Here is a 27,279-nt window from a genome sequence, read left to right as displayed (position 1 = left end):
CACTGAGTTACAGATCCGTGTCCCCATACCCAGCTTTTATATGGGTGGTAGGGATACACCCCAGGTCCTGGTGCTCGCACAGCAGTAACCACTTTACCCATGGTGCCATCTCACCAGCCCATAAATGTAATTCTATTACTAGTTGGTGGGAATTTTGTTTTTTGTTTTGTTTTTTTCTTGAGATAGGTTTTTTTTTTTTTGTTTTTTTCCTGTGTAATAATCTTGTGGTGTCCTGGGAGTCACTGTCCAGGGAGTCACTGCAGACCAGCTGGTTTTGAACTCACTGAGATCTGCTTATGCCTGCATCTGTGTGCTAGGATTAAAGGCATGTACTACCATGTTTGGATTGTTAGGATGGACGGACAGACTCACTCTCTCTCTCTCATACACACACACTCTCTCTCTCTTTTTCTCTCTCTGTCTTTCCTTTTTTAAAAATATTTTATTTTTTTCTTTTATGTATGTGAGTACACTGTAGCTGTTTTCAGACACCAGAAGTGTGCATCAGATCCCATTAGAGATGGTTGTGAGCCACCATGTAGTTGCTGGGAATTGAATTCAGGACTTCTGGAAGAACAGTCAGTGTTCTTAACCACTGAGCCATCTCTCCAGCCCTTGTTAGGAGTTTCTTGATTAGAGAAAGAGTAAACAGTTTAAATATCTTCTGTTGCCTTTCTCCTCCTGCCTCTTAAGATTACTAGTCATAGCTGTGATGTCAGGATTACTGAGTTGTTGGAAGTGAGGTGGAGGGCTCTGCTATGTTGGCAGTGAAGTGGGGCTGAGAACAGTAGAATAAACTTGTAATTGCAGTTTACAGCCGGGCTTAGAAGCTGTCAGTAAGGAAGACAGATGTTTGTATGTCTTGATGTGCTAGGATAAGAAAATATTAATATTATTTCACTAATTTTGTTACAAAAAAAGGGCAAAAACCATGGAAGAGGAATTGTATTGGGGACAATGTTGAGGCAATGGAGAAATGTTACAATTCTGTTACATCTTTGCTCTTCAAACTGATTCAAACCTTACATTCAAATGCACGCTGATCAACTGTTGTGGCATGTGTTGTAATCCCAGCACTATGGAGGCCGAGGCAGGAGAAGAGTTTAGAGTTTGAGTACAGTTTGAAGTGAGACCGTACTGGAAATAAATAGAACTGAAACTTGTCTTTTGTTACAAATGTGATTATTTTAGCCACCAGATAAATAAATAGCTTTTGAGCACTGAAAAAAAAGCTCCATGATTTGTTGTGACTTGCGGTGTATGGTAAGGTGATTCATTGGCGGAATTGGGACCAAAAGCTAGAGTTCATGCTTTAGCTTAGTGGCCTTAGACTTTTTGTAATGAGAACAAAAATATGACAGTATCTCTTTATATGGTGGACATACATGGGAAATGTCCTCAGGGTTGCATTTTAATTCCTCAGAGTTTCTGTTATAGGACTGGCTGGACAGTGGCTCAGAATAAGCTATTTAACAAGATCCTCAAAGCCCTGCAGTCTGACCGGCTTGCACGATTGGCCAATGAAGGGGTAAGACATTGGAAGTCTGTCTATAGTTGACTCTCTTAGTTTTGGCCTCGGGGGTTGTTGTGTCCTGTGTGCTCTCTCCCCTCAGCCCCCAGCTTGCTCACGGAGCGTAACTCTTGTTTTATTCTTTTTGTGAACACCTTTCAGGCTTGCAATGAGCCTGTGCTGCGTCGCGTGGCTGTGGACAAGTGTGCAAGGAGGGTGCGGCAGGCGCTGGCAAGTGTCAGCTGGGACACCAAGCTGACCCAGTGGCTGCACACCACCCTCGTGGAGACCCTGAGCCTGCCCATGCTGGCTGCTTACTTGGATGCCCTGCAGACACTGAAAGGGAAGGTAAGACTGTGCTTGGTTTGCCCGAGTGGCAGCAGCCAGGGTTTGCTGTGAGTTCAGAGGGTTTGCACAAGGCCCTGTGACTAGGTCAGCACAGAAGCTAACAATTTGGCTATTATAATGGAAAAGGGGATCATTTTCCCTTCTATTTGGTATAAATTTCTTCAGTCGTGCCATTTTTTTGGATAAAGTGTGGTATCTGAAAACCAGGATACATAATTTCCCTCTATAGCCTTGTAGTTCTTACCTTGAGTCATCGCTGACTTGAACTGTGGTGGAAGAGACGAGGCTGAGCAGAGGAGGACCAAGGGTACCTTCTGAGTTAACTCTCCTCATGAAGAGATGGACTGTAGGCTGAGTATGGTGCTACACACCTTTAACCACAGAACTGTACAGGCAGAGGCAGGTGGCTCTCCATCACTTGGAGCTTGGTCTACACTGCAAGTTCATTGTAGGGCTTGAGTTAGTGAATGAGGTGGAGTTCTTGACACATAAGCCAGCATATGGGAGGGAAGTCCACAGCCCACACACAGTAGCCACCGAGGATTATGTAAGTGGCCCTCATAGGGGTTTGAGGAGTGTGTGCTTTGTTCCAGCACAAGCTGGTCTTGATTCTGAATTCAGTTTTTCACTTTCCTTTTCTTTTCCTTGGTGCTAGTGGGGTGGAGCCCAGGTCCTTATATCTGCTCTGTCATATGTTCACAGAGTTACGTCCTCAGAACTTCTAGTTTCATTGTTTCTTAATCGTAATTTTTTTTGAAGTTAGAAAATGCTGTGTTTATGAGAAAGCTGAAGAAAACTGGTTGTGTGCCAGTATAAAAGAGAACTTAGAGCTAGATACAACGGTTAATGTGTGGTAGGATCTTTGACCTCAGTTTTTTCTTTAGCTAATATTTACCTTGCATGGGAGGGAGCAACAAGAAGTTTATCTGGTGGACAGTGTGCTATGGGGGAGAGTGCTGGTAGTCCCCAGGGTAATGGTAGCTCTGCCACACTTGCCATGACCAGGATTTAGAAGTAATTCCCTTGCTTGAAGAGACAAGGCTGCAGCTACTTTTGTGTAAGTTACTGTGAATGAGGTGATCGATATTTTGAGCATGATAGACCCCTTTCGTGCACTCTTTAAGTGTGCACAGCTAGTGCTACCTGGATATACTGCTGGAGTCCAGTGTGGGCTAGCTGAAGTGGCATGGCTGTGCCTGGTACACTAGCCAGTAAGCACATTGAATGTAAGGTACTTTCTGCCCTAGGCTGTGCTCTCTCTCTATTGGTAGCTCCTCTATTACCAGACTTACAGCTGTTAGTGAGCATGGGTTGTTTTGCTTTAAAATACGTGCTAGGCTTTACACGCACCTGGCTGCTCTTTTCCCTCCTAGCAGAGAAGGGACAGCAATCTCAGGGTCTTCTTTTTTTTGTTGAGACAGAAGCATACAGGGCTGAAAAGGCCATAAAGCTTAGGTGGAAGTCAGTAACTAATGGCTTTTTCATGTTGACAGTGAGCCTCAGGGCTTTTCAGTTTCCTACGTAGACTACTGCCTGAGAAGGATGTATAAGTAACCTCAGTGATTAAAGGGAGTTATAAAGAAAGGCCAGTTGTGGGTGGTGAGCCTTTGTCACTGCGTACTCCTTCTTCCTTGCTGGAATCTGGTATTTAAGTCTACTTGGGTCTGGAATAAACCCCACAACATGTGCTTGCTTTTTGTTGTTTTGAGAGTAGGTCTCCCTGGGTAACCCTGTCTGGCCTAGAACTAGCTTTGTAGACCAGACAGCCTTGAACTTTGTTTAATTCTCCAACCTCTGCTCCCCAAACTCTGGGATTGTGGGAATGGGCTACCATACCAGCCTGAGCTACTATACCAAGCCTGGGCTACTATACCCAGCTGTGCCTTTGGCTTATAGCTCATACCTCATCTCACGGTAGAGTCCTGCCTCTCCTAGGCCTGCGTCACCTTATAAATTGGTGCTTCAGATGCGACTTCTTGCTCACTTTCCCTGCTCTGTTGGATGGCACTATCACCAGTTAGTGCTTTCTGTGTCATTGTCTTCGTCCCCCCCGTCCCCGTCCCCGTCCCCCCCCCCTCCCGCAATGGCTTTAGCACTGCACATCCCTCCCCACCACCCCTAACTTGGTTTGTCTTTCTCACCCTTTGAGAGAAAATCCCTCTGCAGGATTAGCTTGGTGCTTTGTAAGGCACTGAGTGCATTGAGGCAGTCTAGATGTGCACAGTCTCACGCACAGCTCCTCTCGGTGTCTCTTCTCCCTTTGTTGTTTACTTACTTACTTTTTTGAGACAGGGTTTTCCTTTTCTGGCCTTGAATTAGATACCCTCCTGCTTCAGCTTCCTGAGTGCTGGACCCAGATTTCAAATCTTCTTAAACTTACTTATCTGAAGCATATTTACATGAAGGACAGAAGAGGGATTTCAAGTAACATACCACATTGTCCATTTTATTTTAGTTATTTTGTGTGCTAGAGATTAAACCCAGGGCTTTGCAAATCCTAGATAAGAGCTACTCCCCGCTTCAAATCAGTCTTTCTGACTCTGCATGTTTTTCTCCCTCTCTCTCTCCCCCTCTCCCTCCCATGCTCCTCCCTCTCCCTTTGCCTTTGGAGTTTTATGCCTGCCTCACACCATATTCTCTTGTCTGAGAAAACCTATCACACTTAAAACCTTTCCTTTCTTCCTTGAGATTGTTTTGACTTCTCTGTGGGTATTGTGGAATTTATGAAGATAATTCTTCGCAGTATAAGCATCAGCATGTCTGAAACCTATATTTATATATTGGTGAGGTCACTTTTTTGGGGAATAGTTAGTTAAAAACAGGATATGATATAAAGCAAAATATACATAATATAGTAGGATATATTTGGGGGGAACAATAACAGGGTTCATTATGCATGTCTCATCTTGAAGACTATTTGTCTGTTGAAGCAGGGTCTTTTATATCCCGTGCTCTGCAGTGTTCCACCCCACAACCACCATAGCTGAGGTTGGTTTCTGTGTCTTCGGATGTGAGAAAGTACCTGAAGTACAGTCATGAGGGAAAAGGATGGCAGAACGAACCCCACCAGATTGCCTTCCAGAGGATCAGCGCTGCTTTGCTTCCACAGGAGTGCACTCTCTGGCTGTGGACTCATTTGTGATTTGTGGCTGTGCTTAAGAGCTAGGAGCGCAGTGGGATTCTTCATGCAGCTGGTTGCAGCTGAAGGGAAGGTTTCTCACTCCACACTGGAAACGTCTTTGTTCTTCCTTCTTCGTAGATCCCAACTTTGATAGATCGGATGCTTGTGTCGTCCAACACCAAAACTGGGGCTGCAGGAGCGGAGGCCTTGTCCCTTCTCCTCAAGAGGCCCTGGGACCCTGCTGTTGGTGTGCTTTCACATAACAAACCAGTAAGTTGGCTGTTCAGCCTTGGCTTAACATCAGCAGCCTTTAAGTGCATATAGAATGTTCAGGCTGAGCCTTTAGAGGCTTGGCAAGAGGTGATAAGTGGCTTAACTTTTCTTATTATTAGCTTGGGTTCTTTGTTTTTAAAGTGTGTGTGCACTCGCGTGTGAGTGCAGATGCTCCTGTGCTCGTGGAGGTCAGAAGAGGGTTCGCATTCCCTAGGCGAGTTACAGGCCTTTGTGAGCCACTTGATACGGGTGCTGAGAACTGCTGTCAGCTTCCCTGGAAGAACAGTGTGTGCTCTTAGCGGCTTGAGCCGTCCCTCTAGTCATAAGCAAAGGACCCGTGCTTGGTGCAGGAAGAGTTTGCTACAGTTGCTGCGGGCTTGTAGATGAGCACGCCTCACTCAGTGGTTCTGGACGGGATTCTGTCTCCTCAGAGCAAGCTCCCTGGTTCTCCTTTGATTCTCATCGTCTCCTCTGGTCCCTCCAGCTCTGTGTTCCCTGCCTCACGCCGCCACCGCTTCTGGCAGTCTCAGCTCTCCTGCTTAGGCAAGGTAATTGTAAGGGCAAGAGGAATTCTGGGTAGGAATGTGTACAGTCTTGGAGGATTAAAGAGAAGAGTGTGGGGGAGGGGTTGAGTTTGTTAAACACAAATGTGGTTCATTCCCCTAACTCTGATTTTGGCATTAAGTGTCACATGTCTAAGGGATTTGGATATCAAGCAGAATCGAGATTTGAATCTTGGCACTCCTGGCATGGATGCTCTTTCTCCCTTTAGGTCATCCCTGTAGCGACCCATCTACTGAACAATGGCAGTGGGGTAGGAGTTCTGCAGTGCCTCGAACACATGATTGGGGCCGTGAGAAGCAAAGTGCTAGAGGTGAGAATGCCTGGGTTTAGTTGGCTGAGATGTACCCTGTGTGTGATTGTTCTGTGCCAGGGAGTCTCCCATCTTACCTACTGTCTTTTTTTCTCTTGCCACAAAGATTCACAGCCATTTCCCACACAAACCCATCATCCTGATTGGATGGAATACGGGAGCTTTGGTGGCCTGTCATGTAAGTAGTTTCTGACGTATTTGGAGGTTACTGAAAACCTGAAGGTGGTTCTGGGAACCTTTCTTACTCTGAGATCTTCCTTGTCTGTCTTAGTAGTAGGTACTCTGCATGGGAAGCTACTGCATTTACACTGTGGAGGACAGTCTTAGTTTTGGATAACATTACAGAAACGTTACAATAGGAAGGAGAGAGCAGTAGGTAAACTCGTTGATCTCTTCACCCAGCTTTTTCAGGGATGAGCTCATAGTCAGGCTTGCTTGTTCTATTCCTGCCCACTTTCTCTGTGCTCTGGATTATTTTGCTGAAACCTCCAAAGTGTAATGGCACATGCTTGTAATGTCAGCTCTGGGGCCTGAGGCCTGAAGGTTGCCATGAGTTTTGGGCTACCTTGAACTATATATAAGTTTAGGCTACTCCAAACTTTTTTTTTGGTTTTGGTTTTGGTTTTTTGAGACATGGTTCCTCTGTGTAGCCCTGGCTGTCCTGGAACTCACTCTGTAGACCAGGCTGGCCTCGAACTCAGAAATCCGCCTGCCTCTGCCTCCCGAGTGCTGGGATTAAAGGCGTGCACCACCACTGCCCACCAGCTTTACTCCAAACTTCTTTATATATATATATATATATATATATATATAATTACGTATTTTCCTCAATTACATTTCCAATGCTATCCCAAAAGTCCCCCATGTACTCCAAACTTCTTAAGAGAAGAAAACTAAACAATCTTAAAAGTTTCAAATCTGTGTTTCATTTATATATGACAGAGCATGTATCTGGGGGGGGGGGGTCCTTTTCCCCCCAGACTTAAATACATACTATGGTCTCTCCTTAACATTTCTTCTTCTTCTTTTTTTTTTTTTTTTTAAAGATTTATTCTGCTTAACATTTCAAATAGACACAAATTAGTTTTGAATTTGATGTTGACTTCATGTTTGAAGAGTCCCAGTTCTTCCAACCAGTGTAGTCAAGTATGGTGTAGAGTAGTGAAAACAAGCATCTGCTACCCTCTGCATGCCTGCACACCCACACGCCCGCGCAGGACAGACTCTCAGGCCCACACGCCTTGAGAAGCCTCAGCTGTGTGGGAGTGTCCCTTAAAACTGCTGATGAGAGATTTCTTCTTTTAAGGGACAGTGTTGGCATTTGTGTTTTTTCTGTGTTTGGGGTATCTCTGTGTGTTCTAGAGATGGAGCCAGGGCCTTGCACATATGAGATAAGTGTGCTACTCTGTCTTTCCTATATCTCCCAGCCTGGTAACATTTGTGTTCTTTTGATTATATTTGTTCTCAATAACAAAGTCATAAGTAAGGGGGGTTCTAGTCTAGATTGTCTAGCAGGACTAAAGTATGACAGCTCCCATCAGACTCAGGTGTGTATGAAGGTCCTATCAGGGTTCCAGTTCTCTAGGTGGTGACTGCCTGTGCTCTGTACTCTTAATCATGTATGGCTGACAAAACTGAAGGCTAGAACAAGCAAGAAAAGCTGGGACTGACTGGTGGCTCTGGGCTACCCAGGCCCACTTGCATTCTGGGGAGGCTGGGGTGTAGTGAATTTACTTATCCTAAAGCTGAATGATGCCTTTATTATGTACAGGTGTCTGTGATGGAGTACGTCACTGCTGTTGTCTGCCTTGGGTTTCCTCTGCTTACTGTGGATGGACCCAGGGGGGTAAGAGGGAGATGAAACTGCTTGGTCTTTGGCAGTGGGAGTGGGGGGCAGCAGGAATGTGGAACAGTGGAGTGCATGCTGCATCGGCATTAGTTGAGGGCCAACTGCTTACATCTAAACTCCTGCCTCTTCCAGGATGTGGACGATCCCCTCCTGGACATGAAGACTCCAGTCCTCTTCGTCATTGGTCAGAATTCTCTACAGTGTCACCCTGAAGCCATGGAGGACTTCCGGGAAAAGATTCGAGCAGAAAATAGCTTGGTGGTGGTTGGGGGAGCTGATGATAATCTCAGGTGGGTCCATCTCCCGAAGGACGAGAGGGAACGTATTGAAATGTTAGAGAATGTTTATCCGTGGCCGAATAAAGACAGACCAGTATGGCTGAAGGAACAATTAAACTTGCATCCTATAATCCCAAAATGTATTCAGGAGGCTAAAGCAATAGCTAGCTGGCCCTTGAACCTATTTCAAAAAACTACAGCACTAGTACAAGAAATCTGAAATCTCCTCTATCCCTCACCTAGACAAAATATAATCAAAATGTCGATTTGATAGTATTGTCTAATCTAAATAACAAACCTAGATTTCATCAGTATCTCCCAAGAGAGGAGAGGAACAGAGAGAGGGAGAAGGGGAGGGAGGTTGGAGAGAAAGTGAGCCCCTTTCTCCCTCTCTTTCTTATTTGTTTTGAGGCAGGATTTCATGTAGCCCAGACTGTACTCATATTTACAATGTAGCTGAGAATGGCCTTGAGGAGGATCTTTCTGCCCTTAGCCTCCTGAGTCTCCATGCCTAGTCTTCAGTGTTTGTTTTCTGGAACCTTGACATGGTTGAAGATGGCTGATCAGTTATAAAATATCGATAGTTCTTTTACATGTTTTTCTCTGATCTATTGAAGATGTTTAGTTTTGTCAGGAATGCCACAAAGGTGACATTGCTTCTCAGTGTATTCTGTCAGAGGATACATGATTCAATTTATCTTGTTACTACTGATAATAACGTTGATCATACAGTTGGGATAGCTACTGTGGGGTTCTCCACTATGAAATTACTGTTTCCCCTTTGTAATTAGGAGTCATCTTGTGGGGAGGTTATACTTTGAGATTGTAATCAGACTTTTCCTGGGGTAGGCATTTTAAAAAATTTCATTCCTTGAGGACCAGTATGAACATAGATTTACTTGTGTTAAGCCTGACTTTGTTGATACATTATAAAGTATCAACAAAGCCAGATTTTGGGAGGGATTTAAGGTAAGGTGTCTTGTGACTTTGGTCATCAAGACAGCCATTCATTAAATCTTAGGAAACATCTTTAGTTGCAGAAATTATAATAGAATCTCTCTATGTAGCTCTGGCTATTTTGGAACTATCGTTATGTAGACCAGGCTAGTCTGGAACTCACAGATCCACCTGCCTCTGCTCTGAGTTAATGCTAGAATTAATGGTGTGCACTGGTCCGTCAGGAGGAAAGATTTTGAGACTCTTGTCTTTGACATCAAACTTTTCATTACATACACTTTACATTTTTTATTTTATTTCTTTTTAATTTTTTAATTTTGTTGTCCTGGCTGTCTTATAACTATGTAGTGTAGACCAGACTGGCCTCAAATTTACTGCCTCTGCTTCCTGAGTGCTGAAATTAAAGGTGTATGCCACCTTACCTGATTAAAAATTTTTGTTTCAAATTTTTGAGTTACATTTTTTTAAAAAAAGCAAAGTCAGTTTTTTTAAGACTTATTTATTATATGTAAGTACACTGTAACTGGCTTCAGACACACCAGAAGAGGCTATTGGATCTCGTTATGGATGGTTATGAGCCACCATGTGGTTGCTGGGATTTGAACTCGGGACCTTTGAAAGAGCAGTTGGTGCTCTTATCCACTGAGCCATCTCACCAGCCTCCTTGAGTTACATTTTTATTACTGGTTTTGTGTGCCGGTGTCCCCATGCCCTGACACTTTATGAAGGTCAGAGGATAATGTGCAGGAGTTAGTTCTCTTTTAAACCATGTAGGTCCTGAGCAACTCACATTGGAAGATCAATACGAACATAGGTAGTATTTGTATTAAATGCCATTTATTTTGGAGGGCTGGTATAGTTTCAGTAATATTGCTCTCCATTGTAAAACTTATGGGTCTGATTTTCTGTTTTCCAGGAGCATCAGTCAGAAATCAGGTTTTTGTTGCTTTTAGATAGGGTCTTACTCTGTAGGTAAAAAAAATTTTTACAGCTCTCCTTTCTCTCTCTCCTTCTCCCTCTCCTCCCTCCCCCGCTCCATGTGTGTGAGAGAGAGTGTGTGTGTGTGTGTGTGTGTGTGTGTGTGTGTGTGTGTGTGTGTGTGTGTGAGACAACTCTCAAGGTCAGGTCCCTTCCACTCTAGGCTGCAGAGTTTGCACTCAGTCGTCATGCTCTCTCTGCTTGGTCATTTCACTGCTCTCACTGTTTCTTTTTTGCTTCTTAGAATAAGCAAAGCAAAGAAGAAATCAGAGGGCCTGACTCAGAGCATGGTGGACAGATGTATTCAGGTAAACAGTTTGCTCTCCTTTTTGTTGCTAGGTTTTGTCTTACTGGCAGCAGCCTTTCTCACTCTGGACCATGAAGGGTTTCCAGTAGGCTGTGTGGTAGACCTAAGTCACAGTCAAAGAAAGGAGAGCAGGGAAGGACAAAGCAAAGAGGTGAACTGAGATATGGGTGGGCACTCAACAGAGTGGGGCATGGAGTATGCCCAGAGCTTTTGCACAGGCACCTGCTGGTCTTCCCCAGGTATCGCAGCTAAGCTTGGCCTGTATGTGGCCTTGGGAGTGGAAAGAACCATCATGGGAGAATAGAGTTCTGTTTATCTTGGTGCTATCTAGGAGGGTCCTGTTCTCCAGGGGAGGACTAAGGCCTTTGCTCCTTTTCACACTAGGATGAGATTGTAGACTTCCTGACTGGAGTGCTCACTCGTGCTGAGGGTCATGTGGGCTCTGAGCCTCGGGATCAGGATGCTGAGAAGAAGAAGAAACCCCGGGACTTGACCCGAAGAGACCTGGCCTTTGAAATTCCTGAGCGAGGCAGTCGTCCTGCTTCCCCAGCTGCCAGGCTCCCCACATCCCCCTCAGGCTCAGAGGTAGTGTGTGCAGGGAGAGGCGCCTTTACTGAGGTCTTCCTTTGTGGGAATGTCTGGGAATCCCTGTAAGGGGAGATGCAGGGAGCCATGCCGAATGATGCTTGGATTCAAGTCTCTTTGTACCTTCTCTACCCAGGATCTCTCCAGTGTGTCCAGCAGCCCCACCTCTAGCCCTAAGACCAAAGTGACCACAGTGACCTCTACCCAGAAATCAAGTCAGATTGGGACCTCCCAGCTGCTGAAAAGACATGTGCAGAGGACAGAAGCTGTGCTGACCCACAGACAAGCCCAAGGTACAGATGGTCTCCTGGCCCAGCAGCCCCAGTGGGGCTCCGTCTCCTGCAGCTAGTGTCATGTGGAGTTGGGAAGTATCAGCTCTGCAGCTTTTTCAGGGCAGCTTGAGAGGCTCCCATACTGCTTCTAGGTAAACTCAGGTTGAAACGAGTCCCAAGGCTATGTGGTAATAGGCATTTTGTCATAGTCACCGTGTTCTGGTGTGCTGGAGACGTTGAGCTTATAAGCTAACCGTGTGTGTAGTAGCCTGGCGTTTTTTCTAATTTCTAATTGAAGAAGCCGTGTATTTTGCCAACCATTCCTGGAGTCAGAGGGCTTTCCAAATGATAAGCACGTGGTGACTGATTTTACTCCTCAGAATAGGCTAGCTCACCTTGTCCTTTTGGTTTGGTCTTGAAGAGTTAAAGAGTTCCATGATGCGACATTTACAGATTTGGTCAGTGTTCTGCCATTAAGCTTCAGATAAGACTGGGGAACATCACTATCGTTGAAATCAGGGTTTGGAGGGATCCAAGGGTTGTGTGAGTAAGGAGCTGTAGAAAAGAAAGAATTCAGTGAGTAAAGAAAGAAGCATCGGTGGCTCTGTCCCTAATGTCTGTCTGTCCCACTCCCCTCCATCCCAACATGGTCCTCTGCTCACCACCCCTTTTACTTTTAATGAGGCCAAAGGCTCCATTACTTAAACTAAGGCTTCTTATGAAGTGCCACTAACAAGTATGAGTGGGTGGGTGAAGGCAACAAAAGAGGCTGGGTACCTGGGATCTGTGTACATGCTCTGTAAGTGGTACTTGGGACTAGTGGAATTTCCTTAGAATTTAGTGAAGGCAGAGCCAGCAGGTTGCTGTATCTCTGGGTAGCATGATTAGTGGAGAAATGTAAGGTGGTCTGGAAGGCTGAATGGTGAGCTGGGTTTAAGATGGGAGCCATGAGTGTCAGTAGGATAGCAGCATCCATACAACCATGCTTAGGCAGAGCTGATGGGTGGGTGGGGAACAGTAGTTAACAGAACTCTCACTGCCTGCTGACCCCTCTGTTTGGAGGTGACTTGCCCTAGCTTGTTGAGGCTTGGCAACAGCCTCGTGTGACAATTACACAGCAAAGTCAGGTTCCAGATCTGTGTGGTTCCCTTAGAAAGAATGGTTGACGGTTTTCATCTTTTCCTTGTTCCCGCTCTGTTCCTCCATTCTCTAGCTGGCTGTGATTCTATAATTCTTTCTGATTCATTCCAGCACAGTTTGCTGCTTTTCTGAAACAAAACATGCTGGTGAGGAAAGCTTTTCCTCCTGGCACCTCCTCCTGTCTCTTTGGTGAGTATTGCTTTCACCTGCTCGCCTAGGCTTACTGCTCTCCTCCCTGCCTCTCAGTGTTCCCTGCTCTCCACTGGTTTTTTCTCTTCCTTTCTCTCTGTCTCCCAGCTCCTTGTACTAGCTCCCTTGCTTATGTTCTCCCTATTGGTTTCTCATGGTGGCATTTCTTGCTTTCTCACTTTTTTCTGCCACGCTCCTTGGCTCTGAGTCTCCCTTGTATGCTTGTATGCCTGTGGCCTGCTTGCCTTCATGTGAGCCTGCATTTTCCTTGTCTGTTTTCTCCCTGCCTTGGTTGTTTCCATCCTGATTGCTGCAAGTACAAGAGAGCTGCTTAGAGCACTCCTCTGTCTTAGGCTGGTACATTCATCCCTAAGCAGCCCTTGATTCCCTCACTGTAGCCCCACGCCAGCAACCCCAATGTTCATTGGCCTGCTGTCTTGCTCACTACAAAAGAGACTTCTGAGGTTACAGAGCAGGAAACTGAGAAAGTCTAAAGGTTATCAAGCCTAGGGAGGCAAGGGACGTTTGCCTTTATACATAGTGATCTGTTTGAGTTAATGGAAGTTCATATCCGTAGACCTGGTTGGGACATGGGCCACTTTTGTCTTATTTGGGCAGCAGCTGAAATGCTACCTCACCTAGTAGTTCCTGAGAGCCAGCAACTCCTGGTAGCAGTCTGTCTGCCTTACCACCATTTGACAAGCAAAGCCCTCAGCCTCAAGTACCTAATGCATGATGGAGGCTGCGGAAGCCCTGGGAAAACTCCCTTGTGCAGAGGATTAGGTGGCCTGCCTGTGGATGTTCCTTATAGGCTGTTTACTGTCCCCAGCTATGGGACAGCTTGGGAGAAGGTGTATAACAGGGAAATGACCAGCTTCTTCGAGTCTGGAAAGTGCAGAGAAAACTGTTTACTTAGTTCTCTGATGGGGTTGGTTCTGCTAGATGATGTCAGCATGCCTTTTATCCTTTGTTTGGTTCCCAACAGCTCAAGGCCCCTTGTCTCCCTACTCCAGGGCAACTGAGATAGGCTGAGTTATCTCTGAGATATTCCAAGTCAGGTCCCCAATGGGTGGGACAACCTGTACCTGTGTCCCTTTTCCTGTGCAACTTCCACATGTCTCTTCTGGATGGCTTGGCTTGTGGTATTTATAAGTTATAGAAGATCTTACCTCAGCTCTGTTTCTTAGTTCCCATTTCATCAGAATCAGTGGAGGACATAGAGAAAGAAGAGCTTCGGGTCCAGCTTAAGAGGCACCATTCTTCCAGTCCTCTTCCTGGAGCAAAGCCTTCCAAGCGACCAAAGATCAAAGTGTCCCTGATCTCCCAAGGGGACACAGTTGGAGGACCTTGCACTCTTTCTCAAGGTGGAACACCTGAAGGTGAGTCTTTTGTGCTGTCTTTGATAAAGGCTGATCAGCGTTCCCAGGCTTGGCAGGCAACCCAGCCTCTGTCAGTCAATGGTCACCTGGAACAGAGATGGTCTGAGGTCACACATGGTGGAAAGTGGTAGTCACCTGTCTCAAGAAGGGAGACAATATCAGAGTACTTGTGGGGCCATTTAGAACATTATACACTTTGTCCATTTGGGGTTTTAATTAAGGTAATAGACAGCTTAAAAAATGGAAGGAAGGAAGAGAAGAACCCCAGCTGTCCCTGAATAGCATAGCTGTTCTTTTTCATTTTCCATCTTAAATTCAGCCTTGGTTTAGGGGCAAGTTAGGACTGAACTTTGGTCTTGGTTATTCTGCAGCTGCCGGAGGGAAGCCCATCACCATGACCCTGGGAGCTTCAGCAGGAGCCAAGGAACTCACTGGACTTCTCACTACAGCCAAGTGAGTCTGTCTGCCTTTGCTCTCCTAGTCTTCCTCCTGTTCACTCAACTTCTGCTTCGTTTGGTCTTCAGGGAAGTTGAGATATTCTAGAGTCAGTTGTAGGCATGTGACTTTTTTCTGATTGGGAGCTTTCTTTCTGACAGAGCATCCACTGACTTTACCCAGGACTTGAGTTCTTTCATTTAGGCCTGGCTTTTAGAAGGATAGAGGTGGGGCTTAGGAACTGAAACAGAAACCAAAGATTCTTCCTTGCCTGACGGACGGACTTCACTCGGGATACCCCTTGTGGCTGTGGGCTGCTGCTCTTTGGATAACAGGGCTCCTTCCTTTATTTCCAGGTCAAGTTCTTCTGAAGGTGGAGGTACAGCCAGCACAACCCCATCTGTGGCTTCCAGCAGTGCCACACCTAATGCTATCCACACGCTGCAGAGCCGCTTGGTGGCCACTTCTCCAGGCAGCTCCCTTCCAGGTATCTTGTCTTGGATCTGCTGCTGCAGGGGGTGGTCTTAGACCAGTTCTGGAACTGGAGCGAGAAAGAGTAGCTCTGCTCTCCCAGTGGTAGCAGAAGCTAACGGGAACTGGAATTAGCTTGTCTTTACTGTCTGTAGGGGCTGTGTCCTTTACTGTGAGGATAGACAGTTGCCTGTGTTGTTTCTTCTTTTTCATACCTCCAACTAGATAAAGCTGGAGGTGGTGCTGAACTGAACTTCAGCAAAGTGAGATGTGTTTTACCTCTTTGATATCTACTTTTTCTGAGCCTAGCCTGCCTGGAAGGGCTGATTGCCGGTACCATGGGTTAGGACATTGCTGAATTACCTCTCCCTTAAGATTTTACTTTCAGGTTGTTGGACTATATGTAATGTGGTCAGGTATCAGAATCCACTTGCTTTATTCTTTCTTTTCTGTAGAAGTAATTGAATTTGTGTTTCTGAAAAGTGAGATTCAAGCTCTCCGTTTTTCTGTACAAAGTGCAGGACTGCTGGCTTAGAACAGGTTGGAAAAGTAAATCCAAGGCAGTGTCTGGCATAGCACCTGTCCTTGTGTAGTAACTTCTGTGTGTGCTGGGAAGGCTTTCCTGGTATCTTTCTGAGGGCAGGGTAGTGCTTAAGGGCAAGCTTAGGTTGTTGTAGGATGAAAGTGCTATAGGCTGCTTGTGGGTAATACCCGGGACTGATGTCTGCTGCATCTGCCATGTCCTCTCCTAGGGACCGCTTCAGCCAGCAGCCTCCTCCAGGGCCTCAGCTTCAGCTTACAGGATATTAGCAGCAAGACCTCTGGCCTCCCAGGAAGTCCCTCCCCAGGGCCAGCCCCACAGGTATATCATCTGCTGTACTGGGTAGTGTGGGATAAGAACTTCTTATGGGAGGGATAATATAAAGATAATAAAAATCCTGGAAGAGTACCTTGCTTGCCATGTGCTGAGTGGGCTCTGCAGGCTCTGGTGTTATTGTTGGGTGGTAACTTCTAATCATCTGCTTGTGTCCAATAGGCCACCAGTGTGAAATTGCCAACCCCCATGCAGAGTCTGGGTGCCATCACCACAGGCACGAGCACCATTGTCCGTACCATCCCTGTGGCCACCACTCTCTCCTCCTTGGGTGCCACTCCTGGTGGGAAGCCCACTGCCATCCACCAGCTGCTGACCAATGGGAGCCTCGCTAAGTTGGCAAGCAGCCTACCTGGCTTGGCTCAGATTTCCAACCAAGCATCAGGTAAGTGCCATGAAAATGATGGGGACTTCCAGTTCTGGGTATTTCCAGGTCTTAGATAGGCAAGGTGAACTTTCCTTGATTCTTGGATTCAGCTCTGTGGAACCTGCCCTCAGAAAGGTCTAGAGAACACAGACTGGAGCCCTTCAAATTTACTGACAGCGTAGACCTACCTGCCCAGGAAGAAAGCCAAGATGCTGTTTTGGGAAGAAACTGTTACCTGAAAGTAGAGGCTAGAAATCAGTACCCTGTCTTCCTAACTTTCTCTCTGTCTGTCTGTCTCTTACTTAGGCTTAAAGGTCCCCACCACCATTACTCTGACGCTGCGTGGCCAGCCAAGCAGAATTACCACGCTAAGCCCTATGGGGTCAGGGGCAACGCCGTCCGAGGAGCCCAACTCCCAGATGCTACCATCTAGTTCACAGGTGAGTTGGCCTGGGCAGACCCAGGAAGTGAGCAGGTTCCAGTCCTAGGTAAATGTGGGGCTGGCCACAGTGTTGACCACACCTGCCATTGCGCTGAACTTGTTGGCAGACCAGATTCACATTTGGACTCTGAGTTTCTAGCCTTGTCACTTTGAGCAAGGCAGGACCTCTTTGATTTTCCTTCTCTGTAAAACTGTCTGTTGTGAGGATTGAGATGGTGAAGCTCCAAGGGCATCCGTGACTGGGTAGAATGTTTCTGAGTATTTCTCTCTTCTTCCCTTTCTCCTCCCTTTCTTGGTTTCATCATTCAGACCTTATCAGTAGAGGCTGACTCTTGGACCATGTCTTCATTGCTATCTTTAGGGTTACCCAGGAAGTAGCAGTCGATTCCTCTTAGCGATTCACCTTGCTTTCTTATACCCCCAGGACCACCTGCCCAGGAGCGGCAGTGCTTCTGGTGAGCTGAGCCCTCCCCCGTCAGTGCTCTGCTGGTTACACATATGCAGTGTGATTATGGAAGCCCTTTGTCAGTTACGGTTCCTCTTTCCAGATAACTCTAGCTGTGTCAAGTTAGGGAAAAACAGCAACAAAAAAACCCTAGATCATAGGTGGGGATTAGAGGACGACTTTTTAGAGTTGGATCTTGGTCACTTCAATGTGAGTTTTTACATACAGTAAAACAAACACTGGTTTTATGTTAATCCTTTTTCTGTTACGTGGTTTCTTATGCTTTATCCTGGTCAGTAGATTGCCTTTATTTTATTATTCTTATTTTTTGTGTATGAGTTTTGTCTGCATATGTATGTGTGCATTCCTGGGACCTTCAGAGGTCTGAAGAGGGCTCCACATCCTTTGGAATTGGAGTTAATAAGAACAATTGTAAGCTGCCATGTTGGTGCCAGGTACCAAATTATGACCCTTTGCAGGAACTGCAAGTGCTTTTAAATACTGAGCCATCTCATCCACCTTTGCATATTATATTTTTTGAGAGGATCAGGCCCAGGCTGGTCCTGAATTTAATATGTAACTAAGGATTGCCTTGAACTCCTGGTCCTCGTTTCTGCACCTCCTGAATTCTCCAGTTACAGGTACATGTGTGTCACTTCCTCCAGTTCCTTGTATAATACTTAGGATTTAACCCAGCGTCCCATGCGGACTAGGCAAACACTGCCTGCCAGAGCTCTAGTCCAAGCCATTTTATCTTTTTTTTTTTTTTTTTTTTTTTTTGGTTTTTCGAGACAGGGTTTCTCTGTATAGTCCTGGCTGTCCTGGAACTCACTTTGTAGACCATGCTGGCCTCGAACTCAGAAATCCGCCTGCCTCTGCCTCCCGAGTGCTGGGATTAAAGGCGTGCGCCACCATGCCCAGCCCATTTTAGCTTTCTATTCAACATTTGGCTTTTAACTTCTATTTCTGGATCTTGTATGGTGTGTGTCTGTCTGTCTGTGGTGTATGTCTGTGTGTAACTTGTGTGCTAGTGCCAGAGCTTAGCATTGGGGTTATCTTTCTCATTCACTTCTCCACTGTAGTTTTGGAGACAGGATCTCTCAGTGACTCTGGAACTTGTCGTGTCTGCTAGGGTTGGGCAGACCTCAGGCCTCCAGGAGTGCAGGTGCTCACCGTAAGTGTTGTATGAGCAGGAACCTGAAGTCAGGCCCTCAGGCCGACTCAGTGCTTAGCCTACCGTGCCATCTCCCCAGTTCCCGTTTTGATTTATTTTTTAAGACAGGGTCTTGCTGAATTGCTCAGGTTTGCCTCAAGGCTGTGATCATTCTACTTCAGCCTCCCAAATAGCTAGAATTATATGCATACAGCTAAAAATTTTTCTTTTGAGATAGGGTCTCATTGTATATAGCTCTGGCTGGTCTGGAGTTTGATAATGTAAACCAGGCTGGCCTCAAACTGACTGAGATTACCCACATCTGCTAGAATATGCCCAGCCATCTTTGTTTGTTTGTTTGTTTGTTGTTTACAAGTTTCCCTTTAGAAGGGCAGCATAGACTGCCCTACATTTGACTCTTCATTTCTGTCTTCTGGGCAGCGTTTGACTATGTAGAAGACTCGAGCCTCAGCCTTGCAAGTCCTGGGACCACAGGTGTGCACACCATGCCCAGCTCTAGTTTATTTACCTTTTCACCCATTGAAGTAAATGGTGAATCTGTTTATCCTTAAAAAACATTTGAAGTTCTCTGCTTTAGTATTCCATGTAACTCTACACATGTGAGTCTGTCGTATGACCTTGTTCCTTCTCTTTCTACACTAGCCTTCTGTTGTCTGACAGTGCAGGTGCCTAGCCCTCTTAGAATCATCGGCATGAGATGATTGAACATCAACAGTTCTTTTTTAGTGAAAATGATTCATTAAATAGCCTTCCTGATATTCTGCTGTCTGAATTCCAGATTCAGGGGGTGGGGGGTATTGTTGCTTTGTTTTCAGCATATCCTGTTGGATTCTTGTTGTTTGTTTCGGTTTATTTCTTTGAGATGGGTCTTGTTGTGTAACCCTGGGTGCCTTACACTTTTGATCCTTTTGGCTTAGCCTTTCAAATGCCAGGACTGCATTATTTTCCATCAGTTTTATCCTGTTTTGTCTGAGATGGTTCACTCTGTGTTGTTCAGACTGGCCTCAGATGTCTCCCAGGTGCCAGTGTAATTCCAGAGTCACAGATGCACGCTGCCGTCTCCCCTTCTTGTTCTTTCCTGCAACCCTCGTTACTTTCATTATGTGTACAAAGGGCACAAGGCCTTTGTACAGGAGAACAGGCTGGAAACAGAAGCGTCTGCTGGTTAAGGGGTGCTTATCCTTTCCATTTGCTTCTGTTTCACTTGGAATTTCAGGCTCCACTTACTAGTATTAGACTGTAGGTTTCTCTTTGTTTTTGCTTTCACCTCGTGTGTGTGTGTGTGTGTGTGTGTGTGTGTGTGTGTGTGTGTATGTGTGTGTTTATTTAGTGTTGTTAACTAGTTTTGTAAAAGATAATTTTGGTCCTTGTAGAATACAATAGGAAGAGTTTTGTTTTTTGATGTACACTACAGCAGACAGTACAGAAGTTCTTCTGCTCCTTCATGCTTTGATGGACCTGAACATCAGGGCCTGTTCTGAGACTGTCTTTACCTTTGCTGGTGTCACATTGATGTGCAACTAGAATGCAGATTGCTGCTTTTCTCTAAAGAAGACATCCACCTCACTGGATGAAAGCTGGGTTTTCCTCATTGGCTTTAACCCAGATTAGTTTTCATGTGAATAAAATGGGTACATTATTGCTAGGCGGGGTCCACTGTGGTCCTTCTCCAACAGGAAAGGGGCAGTTAGGACACTGAGGGTTATCAAGTCCATGTTTCCAGTTTTACCTCTGTTCACCTGGCCTAACAGTGAGATTTTAAAAGGAAGAACTCTGTGCTTGAAGTTAGGCTTGGTTTTCAGCTAGTAGCTGTGTGCTCCTGGGCAAATCACTTGAGTTCTTGAGGTTTGGGCCTTCTTATCTAGCGTGGTGTAGAATTGACTTAAGTAGGTAGGGTTTCTATTGCTGTGATAAAATACCAGAAACAGAGTCTGGCAGAAACCTTAGGGGATGCTGCTTGCTGGCTGGCTCTCATTCCTTGCTCAGCTAGGGTCCAGCCCAGGGGTCGCATTATGCTCAGTGAGCTTGGCTCTCCCACAGTCAAGAAGATACACCACAGGCCAGTCTAGGGGTGGGGAGGGCATTTCCTCAATTGAGGTTCTCTCAAAATTAGTCTTATCTTGTGTCAAGTTAACATAAAACTAACCAGCTAAACCAAGGACCTTAGAAACACAAATGCTTAAATGATGAAAAACCAAACTACCCACATTTGATATTTTTGAGGCTGTTGGAAATGTGAATACTCAGTGGATACTTGTTGATAAAAGACACTGTTTGCTTTCTGTTGAGACGTGCCCATAAGAATATAGTTCAGACCAGACCCTATTTTAGCATTCTGCAGGTTCCTAAGTACTGGGGTTACATATACTTGTCCTTGTGCCTAGCATTTGTTAAACTCTTTATATGTGACAGTGATATTTTACCTAATTTTTGTTTTGTTGTTTGAGAAAGGGTCTTACTATGTAAACTCCTGGCTGGCCTGGAGCTCACTTTGTAGAGCAGACTAGCCTTAAACTCAGAGACGAACCTCTGCCTTTTTTTTTTTTTAATTTAAACATGAGTACACTGTGCTGTCTTTAGACACATCAGATCCCATTATAGATGGTTGTGAGCCATCATGTGGTTGCTGGGAATTGAACTCAGGACCTCTGGAAAAGCAGTCAATACTCTTAACTGCTGAGCCACCTCTCCAGCCTACAGACCTGTGCTGGAATTAAAGAAAGCAACTATCATGACCAGCTCATCTAATGAAAAATCGGTTCTTTTGGGGTGGGCATGGTCAGGTGCTTGCCTAGCATGCGTGAAGCCCTAAATACACCAAATGAGTCAGGCAGGATGGTGAATGCCTGTAATAGCGGCGTCCAGGACCTGGATTAGCTGATCTAGACCAATGGGAACCTGACTTAAGAAGTAGTCGTTGTCTCCTCCTCTTCTTCCTCCTCCTTTTCCTCTTCTTCCTCCTCCTCCTCTTCCTCCATTTCCTTATTTTATGATTCTTAGATAGTACTGGTGCATGGTACCAACTAATTTTTGTTAGATCCATAAAATGCTTCCTTGATAGGCTTGAGCTATTGTTTGTCCTGACAGATAAGGGCTGCAGATAAGGAAGAAGGCTATGTTGTACCCTACATTCCCAGTCTCTGTGTCCTTCTGATCACACTGGTGGTAGCCGCCTGGGGGGGTGAGGGGGTCCTAGTCTAGTTGTTGCCATGGCAGTGTGCCACACTACAGCTTTGCAGGAGTCCCTGCTCAATTACACTCACTTAGATCAGGACAGTGACCTCCTGTGTGCACCCCTGTCCTGGGGCTCTGTATGCAAGTAGGAAGTGGATCCTTCATCAAACCCTTTATCTTTCCCTCCCATGCTCTTAGTCTTCTTCACTGTGTTCTTGGGGTTTCTATCCGTGTGACATGTAGAAACACAGTAGCCTAGCCGAGTAGATGCCATCTGTCCACCTGTGCCCTCTTCCAGGCTGCAAGGCTCAACATCCAAAATTCCCATGACCTAAAGATGATACTGTCATAACAGTTGTGGACGTTTATTTCCCTTTCAGTTTGTCTAGTGTTGTACTTGTTTCCTATTCTCTGTGTTCCTTTCCTGTCCTTGGGTGTGATAAATACAACCAAGAGCTGATGTTTGTGGTTGAGCGTGAATTATACTGTTGATGCTTTATGCAGGTTATCTTACTTAATTCCTGCAGTATTCCTGGGAAGCAGGTGCTGTCATTTGTGTCCCAGGTGAGAGGGAAGCTCACAGAGCCTCTGCGCTAGTGAGTCCTTACCCCAAGTTGTACCCCAGTGGGCCTGACTGTAGAATCCAAGTTCTCTTACATGAATAACACCAGAGCAGAGCAGAGCAGAGCGTCTTATTTCCTATTGATCATTACATTGGCTTGCATTCTTGGGAGTGGGATGATTGGGTCAGAGGAGGGGTCTAGTCTGGCTAAACTTTGACCCCTTTTCACCCTTCTGCCACAGCGCCTGCCTCCAGCACCCTGAGTATGCCAGCAAAATGTCCTTACCAGGTTGGTGAAAACTGCCTCAAGGTGAACCGTGTGGTCCTGCTGAGCCGGCTGAGTATCTGAAGACATCCTTAAGACAGCCATTTTCAGCTCTCTACTAGCTGTCTTTGGGGCTGGGCCTCTGGCTTGAGAAAACATTAGGCCAGGTGATGTAAGGCCAGCAAGTTGGTTCCTGGGATCCCCAGGTCTGGCATAGTTGGATAGTTGGCATTTCTACCCCAACACTGATGTAGTTTGACCCCAGTGTCAGTATAGAACGGCTCACTGCAGTTTCATGATGAAGGCAGGAAGAAGTGGGCTGTCAGCTGCCAGCCCTTAGCTGCTCTAAGATGTGGGGAATGGTGGTTACCATGTGATGGCTGGCCCCTTCCTCTTCCTCACAACATTTTGTGCAATCGCCTGTAGAAGAGAGCCTGTAGGTCCAAAAAGAGGGGTGGACGGCAAAGGAAGTAGTTGGCAAGGCACACCCAAGGGCCCTATGCTGCTGGCAGCTCGGGCTTGGAGCTCTGCATGACACTTGAGGGCCTAAGAAGAGCTAGAGAAATGGAATTTACCAAGTCAGGGAAACCGCAAATCCCCGAGAGTCTTGTGTGCTGCCTGGCAATGAAGCAATTGACCAGCTACCATGCTATCTCTGCTGTTGTAGGAAGCTTGGGGCACTAGGACAGGGAAGGCTGTGCTTCAAAGTTTGTCTCCTTTCTTAGAACTCTGCCTTTCTGCTTAGAAGTGGAAAGGTTGTTGACTACTGTGTGAGGCTCTGGGGCCAGCCTGAGTCTTGTAGACCGTGGTCCTGGTGATGTGGGCACTGACGATGGAGCAGAGCCTCTCATTCCCTGTGACACTGCAGATGGAGCTGATGTTCAGAGCCGGCTCCTTTCCCTTTCATACTTAGAAAGTTTCTGTTAAGATGAGAAATAAAGCAACGCAAGTGTGATTTTGGTCACGGGGCCATATACAGCTACACCAAAGCCCTCTCACCTATAGTCTGAGTGGACACAGTGTGGAGGAGCCTCAGGCAAGTCAGGTCAGAGACGTGTGATAGGACGAGAGAGGTCTCCAGTCTCCACACCTCGCCTTGGCTGTGGAGTTGCACTCAGTGGTTCACAGAGTGGAGCTGTATTCTGAAATTCAGAAGGCATTCAGAGAATTTGAGAAGGTATGAAATCTGGATGAGGCGCGCCTAGCGCTGGGGCCTTGATAGCTTCATAGGTCAGAGCATATAACCACCAAAAGAGAGGATAAGACTGGGAGTGTCTGTGAAACCTTTAGGGATTAAGTTGGCAGAGGACCCTGAACAACCCTTTGTGACTTAGGAGAACAACTTGAGCAACACTGGAGGGCTGCTCCTGAAAGATGCTGCCCCTGTGTTCTGGAACCAAAGAAAACCTGTATCCTGCTTTGGTGGTTTATCTGTGTGCATCCCATGGGTGACTTCTGAGGCATGGCTTACATACCTTGAAGAACTGCAAAACTGAGGAGGGGGAGCTGCAGCACACTGATTGTCACCTTTGAGGGACTGACCAACGAGGAGGTGACTGGAGTCTGTAGACCATGTTCCTCGGGTCCCATCTCAAACCACAGCAGTTGGAATGTGGAGAGACACTTCACCCCACCCACCTCGTGGCAGACTTGAGGGTGTAGCCTCAGAAGGTAGTACTCTTATGAGTATGTGGAAGGGTCAGGAAGGCTTTACATTCTCTTTCAGGCAACAGAGGGCTTGTAAATGCCCAGTGGAAGAGGTCACTGAGGAGCAAAGACAGCAACCTTTGGTTGTATCACTATAATAATTTGGGTTGGATGAATTCATAGAAGTGAGCCAGAGCAATGTTTCTGATCTTACGTTAGCAAAAAGAATAAAATACAAAACATTGAACTTTGCGTTGCTTCAGCTTGTTTTCATTTGGTTCTGCATGCTTTGGGAATTGCCTCCAGCCAGACTTTAGATGGAGTGATGGGTGGTGCCTAAGGTCATCCGGGGCTCTGAGGCCTGGGCACTGTATACAGGCCTAAAATTCACTGTGCAGCTAAACTGGCCTTAACTCCCAGTTCTTCTGCTTCTGCGTACTGAGCCGTGGGATTACAGGCATATACCTCCACCCCATCTTTCACTCCCTTTATAGGTGGGGAAGAGGTTCTGGCTGATGTCCGTTCTGGGTTCTGAAATGGAAGACCAGAAATGGAGACTAGCCTAGGAAGTGAAGAGAATGTGACCCTTTTCAGTTTTCCCATCAGGCCAAGAGTGATTGACTTTGCTTGAGTAGAGTTCCCACTAGGCCCATTGGGAGATAGGGGGGGAGGGGTGGGATCTCTTGCTGTTTGTCCTAACAAAGGTGAATTTGCACCTTTGACTCTAAGATAAGTACTTAAAGGTTGGTAAGTGGGGCAGTGGAGGCACACGCCTTTAATCCCAGCACTTGGGAGGCAGAGGCAGGCGGATTTCTGAGTTTGAGGCCAGCCTGGTCTAAAAAGTGAGTTCCAGGACAGCCAGGGCTATGCAGAGAAACCCTGACTCCAAAAAAAAAAAAAAAAAAAAGGTTGGTAAGTGAATTCTAACCTTAAGGTTACTTTTGTTTCTGTAGCAAGAGGGACCTCCTCCTCCACCCCCTTTGATCCTTAGGTACTTCTGGTCTTCCCAGGACAGACATCAGCCCACAGCTCTTTGTCACCTATAAAGGGAGAGACAGTTGAATGTGCCAGTAAATACCTGGAACCCCAGCATTCAGGAGGCAGAAGCAGTGGTCAGCTTAGCTACACAGAGAATCTAAGGCCTGCCTTGGCATTAGATCTCTGGTGGAGACAGTTAAGATGGAACGTGGTGCTGTGGCTCAGCGGGTAAGAGCAGTGACTGCTCTTCCAAAGGTCCTGAGTTCAAATCCCAGCAACCACATGTTTGTTTACAACCACCCATAATATAATAATAAACAAATCTTTGGGCCGGAGTGAGCAGGGTTGCCCGGAGCGAGCAGAGGTCCTAAAAATTCAATTCCCAACAACCATATGAAAGCTCACAGCTACCTGTTCAGCTACAGTGTACTCATATATATAAGTCTTAAAAGATGGAACAAGTCTTTGTTCCCTTTTATCTTTTCTAAGCATGTGTTTAGGACTGGTAGTTGGAAGAGGCAGAGACTCGTTGACTTCCTTAAGTGGGACTCATCAGCTCCTTGTTTTGAAAAGGTTCTTGCTCAGCCCAGACTGGCACAGAACTTATATAACTTCCTGCCTTCTGTATGCTCTTAACTGCTGAGCCGTCTCTCCAGCCCCTCAGAATTAGATTTTTTTTTCCTGTTGTCATAGGACTGTCTAGTATGGATTCCTTGATGGATCTCCATCTAGCAGTTCAAAATCCAAAAACAACTCCATTGACCTGAGCCCATTTAGGAGCTAGCTCTTACTGCATCCAGTCGCCTAATCCAGTTCCTACTGAGCCCTTCTGCTGTGTGGTAGTGTAAGCCGGGCATGGTGGTGCACACCTTTAATCCCAGCACTCGGGAGGCAGAGGCAGTCGGATTTCTGAGTTCGAGGCCAGCCTGGTCTACAAAGTGAGTTCCAGGACAGCCAGGGCTATACAGAGAAACCCTGTCTCGAAAAACCAAAAAAAAAAAAAAAAAAAAAAACCTTGTGTACCCTCACCAGCTTTCCCCCATGGCTTTCTTTTCACCTAACTAGTACACCAAATGAGAAAATTGAGGGCTAGAGAGATGACTCAGGGTAAAAGTGCTAGTTCACCAGCCTGATGACCCAAGTTTGCTTCCCCAGAGCCCACATAAAAAGCTGGATTGGTTACATTGGTAACCTCAGCACTCCTACTGGGGAGGAAGGTAGAAGGTGGAAACGAGTGCCTGCAGGCTTGTGGGCTAGCTAGCCTGCGTTGATAGCGCAGCCGCAGAGACAAGAGACCCTGCCTCAACAAGGTCAGACGCAAGAGCCGGCTCCTGTAGCTGCCCTCTGACCTCCACTGCGCCATGACATGTAGTGCACATACAGGCTTTTTTTTTTTTTTTTTTTTTGAATGTTGGTTCATTATGTGTGTGGTTCCTGCGACCACAGTCAAGACACAACTGTTCTCTGGGAACAGAGTTCTTGCCCTACCCCTTGATAATCACTGCCCATCTTAGCCCTTAGCAAGCACTAATCCCTGTGCTCTCTAAATAGAATAATACACAAATAGAACTGTACAGTACATGACCTTTGAGATTTTCTTTTTGCCTCCCTCAGTGTAATTCCTTTGATGCCTGTCCAAGCCTTGTGACAGTGTAATACAGCTCATCTCTTCTATTGCTGAGGCGTGTCCATAGTTGGGGTTTGCCTCGCTTAAGCATTAGCCTGTTGACAGACCCTCTTTTTCTTTCAGTTTGTGACCAGAGCATGCATTTTATGGTTGATCATTGAAGTCTTCAAGATGAACTGCATGCTGCAGCAGCAGCTGTCCCCTTGGGGTCAGCTGTGGTGCCTTCACAGACTCCATGACGCCTTATTTGTCCCAGTGTCCTGCTTCTTAGCTTTGACACACCATTTACACTTCTTGAGCCATGGCAGGAGCACACTGCATGTTATTCCTGTGCTTTCTATAACAGGACATTCGCTCCATCATCTTGTTTCTGCCTCTGGGGCCAGCGAACTTGATGCCTTTAGCTGCAGCGGGTGATTGTATGCAAGTTTTTAGGTGAACATCCAGAAGTATGCCGACTGGGCCTTGTGGTAAAGTGTTAGTAACTGTTATAAGAAGCTGTCTTAGCTGTTTTCTAGGGTAGCCATGGCATTTTATACTCTCAGCAGTGGCATGTGAGAGATACCTGCCCTCCAGTCTCCTCACAACTACGTGATGTCAGTCTAACAGCACATGGACGATGGCTCATTCGGTCTTCCATGTTTACTGAGTGAGAGTTGTTTATGGTCTGAGATGTGGTCCACTTTGCCCTATGTTCTATGGACACTTAAGGGATGCCTATTCTGATGCTGTCAGGTTCTATGGAGGTCAGTAAGATT

General features: G+C 46.1%; 1 protein-coding gene and 1 non-coding gene across 9 annotated transcripts in view; both read left to right on the top strand.

Annotated features, from left to right (window-relative positions):
* Positions 1 to 24,168, top strand: part of Kansl3 (KAT8 regulatory NSL complex subunit 3) — a 33,464-nt gene extending 9,296 nt beyond the window's left edge. For 4 of the 8 annotated variants that reach the window (NM_001310513.1, XM_017320240.2, XM_017320236.2 and 1 more), the window contains exons 4-22: positions 1,438 to 1,528; positions 1,673 to 1,858; positions 5,118 to 5,249; positions 5,684 to 5,800; positions 6,025 to 6,126; positions 6,233 to 6,304; positions 7,898 to 7,972; positions 8,108 to 8,265; positions 10,433 to 10,496; positions 10,880 to 11,080; positions 11,217 to 11,373; positions 12,604 to 12,681; positions 13,869 to 14,060; positions 14,432 to 14,513; positions 14,852 to 14,982; positions 15,719 to 15,828; positions 16,003 to 16,225; positions 16,514 to 16,647; positions 22,247 to 24,168. In NM_001310513.1, coding sequence (NP_001297442.1) covers positions 1,438 to 1,528; positions 1,673 to 1,858; positions 5,118 to 5,249; positions 5,684 to 5,800; positions 6,025 to 6,126; positions 6,233 to 6,304; positions 7,898 to 7,972; positions 8,108 to 8,265; positions 10,433 to 10,496; positions 10,880 to 11,080; positions 11,217 to 11,373; positions 12,604 to 12,681; positions 13,869 to 14,060; positions 14,432 to 14,513; positions 14,852 to 14,982; positions 15,719 to 15,828; positions 16,003 to 16,225; positions 16,514 to 16,647; positions 22,247 to 22,267 — 2,326 coding nt within the window. In that variant the 3' untranslated portion in view covers positions 22,268 to 24,168. Of the gene's footprint in view, positions 1 to 1,437; positions 1,529 to 1,672; positions 1,859 to 5,117; positions 5,250 to 5,683; positions 5,801 to 6,024; positions 6,127 to 6,232; positions 6,305 to 7,897; positions 7,973 to 8,107; positions 8,266 to 10,432; positions 10,497 to 10,879; positions 11,081 to 11,216; positions 11,374 to 12,603; positions 12,682 to 13,868; positions 14,061 to 14,431; positions 14,514 to 14,851; positions 14,983 to 15,718; positions 15,829 to 16,002; positions 16,226 to 16,513; positions 16,648 to 18,688; positions 21,903 to 22,246 lie in introns of those variants that run through there. The other 4 variants (XM_030253628.1, XM_017320242.1, XM_006495902.3 and 1 more) reach the window with 3 other exon arrangements.
* Positions 11,140 to 11,216, top strand: Mir6898 (microRNA 6898). Its single transcript, NR_105863.1, has one exon. It is a non-coding gene; the product is annotated as a microRNA 6898 (primary transcript).
* Positions 24,169 to 27,279: the final 3,111 nt, after the last annotated feature.

The sequence above is a fragment of the Mus musculus genome, chromosome 1 (assembly GCF_000001635.26).
Source record: "Mus musculus strain C57BL/6J chromosome 1, GRCm38.p6 C57BL/6J".
In the NCBI taxonomy this organism is placed as follows: domain Eukaryota; kingdom Metazoa; phylum Chordata; class Mammalia; order Rodentia; family Muridae; genus Mus; species Mus musculus.
The sequence above is the reverse complement of the archived record's forward strand: the minus strand, read 5'-3'. Positions and strand labels throughout refer to the sequence as shown.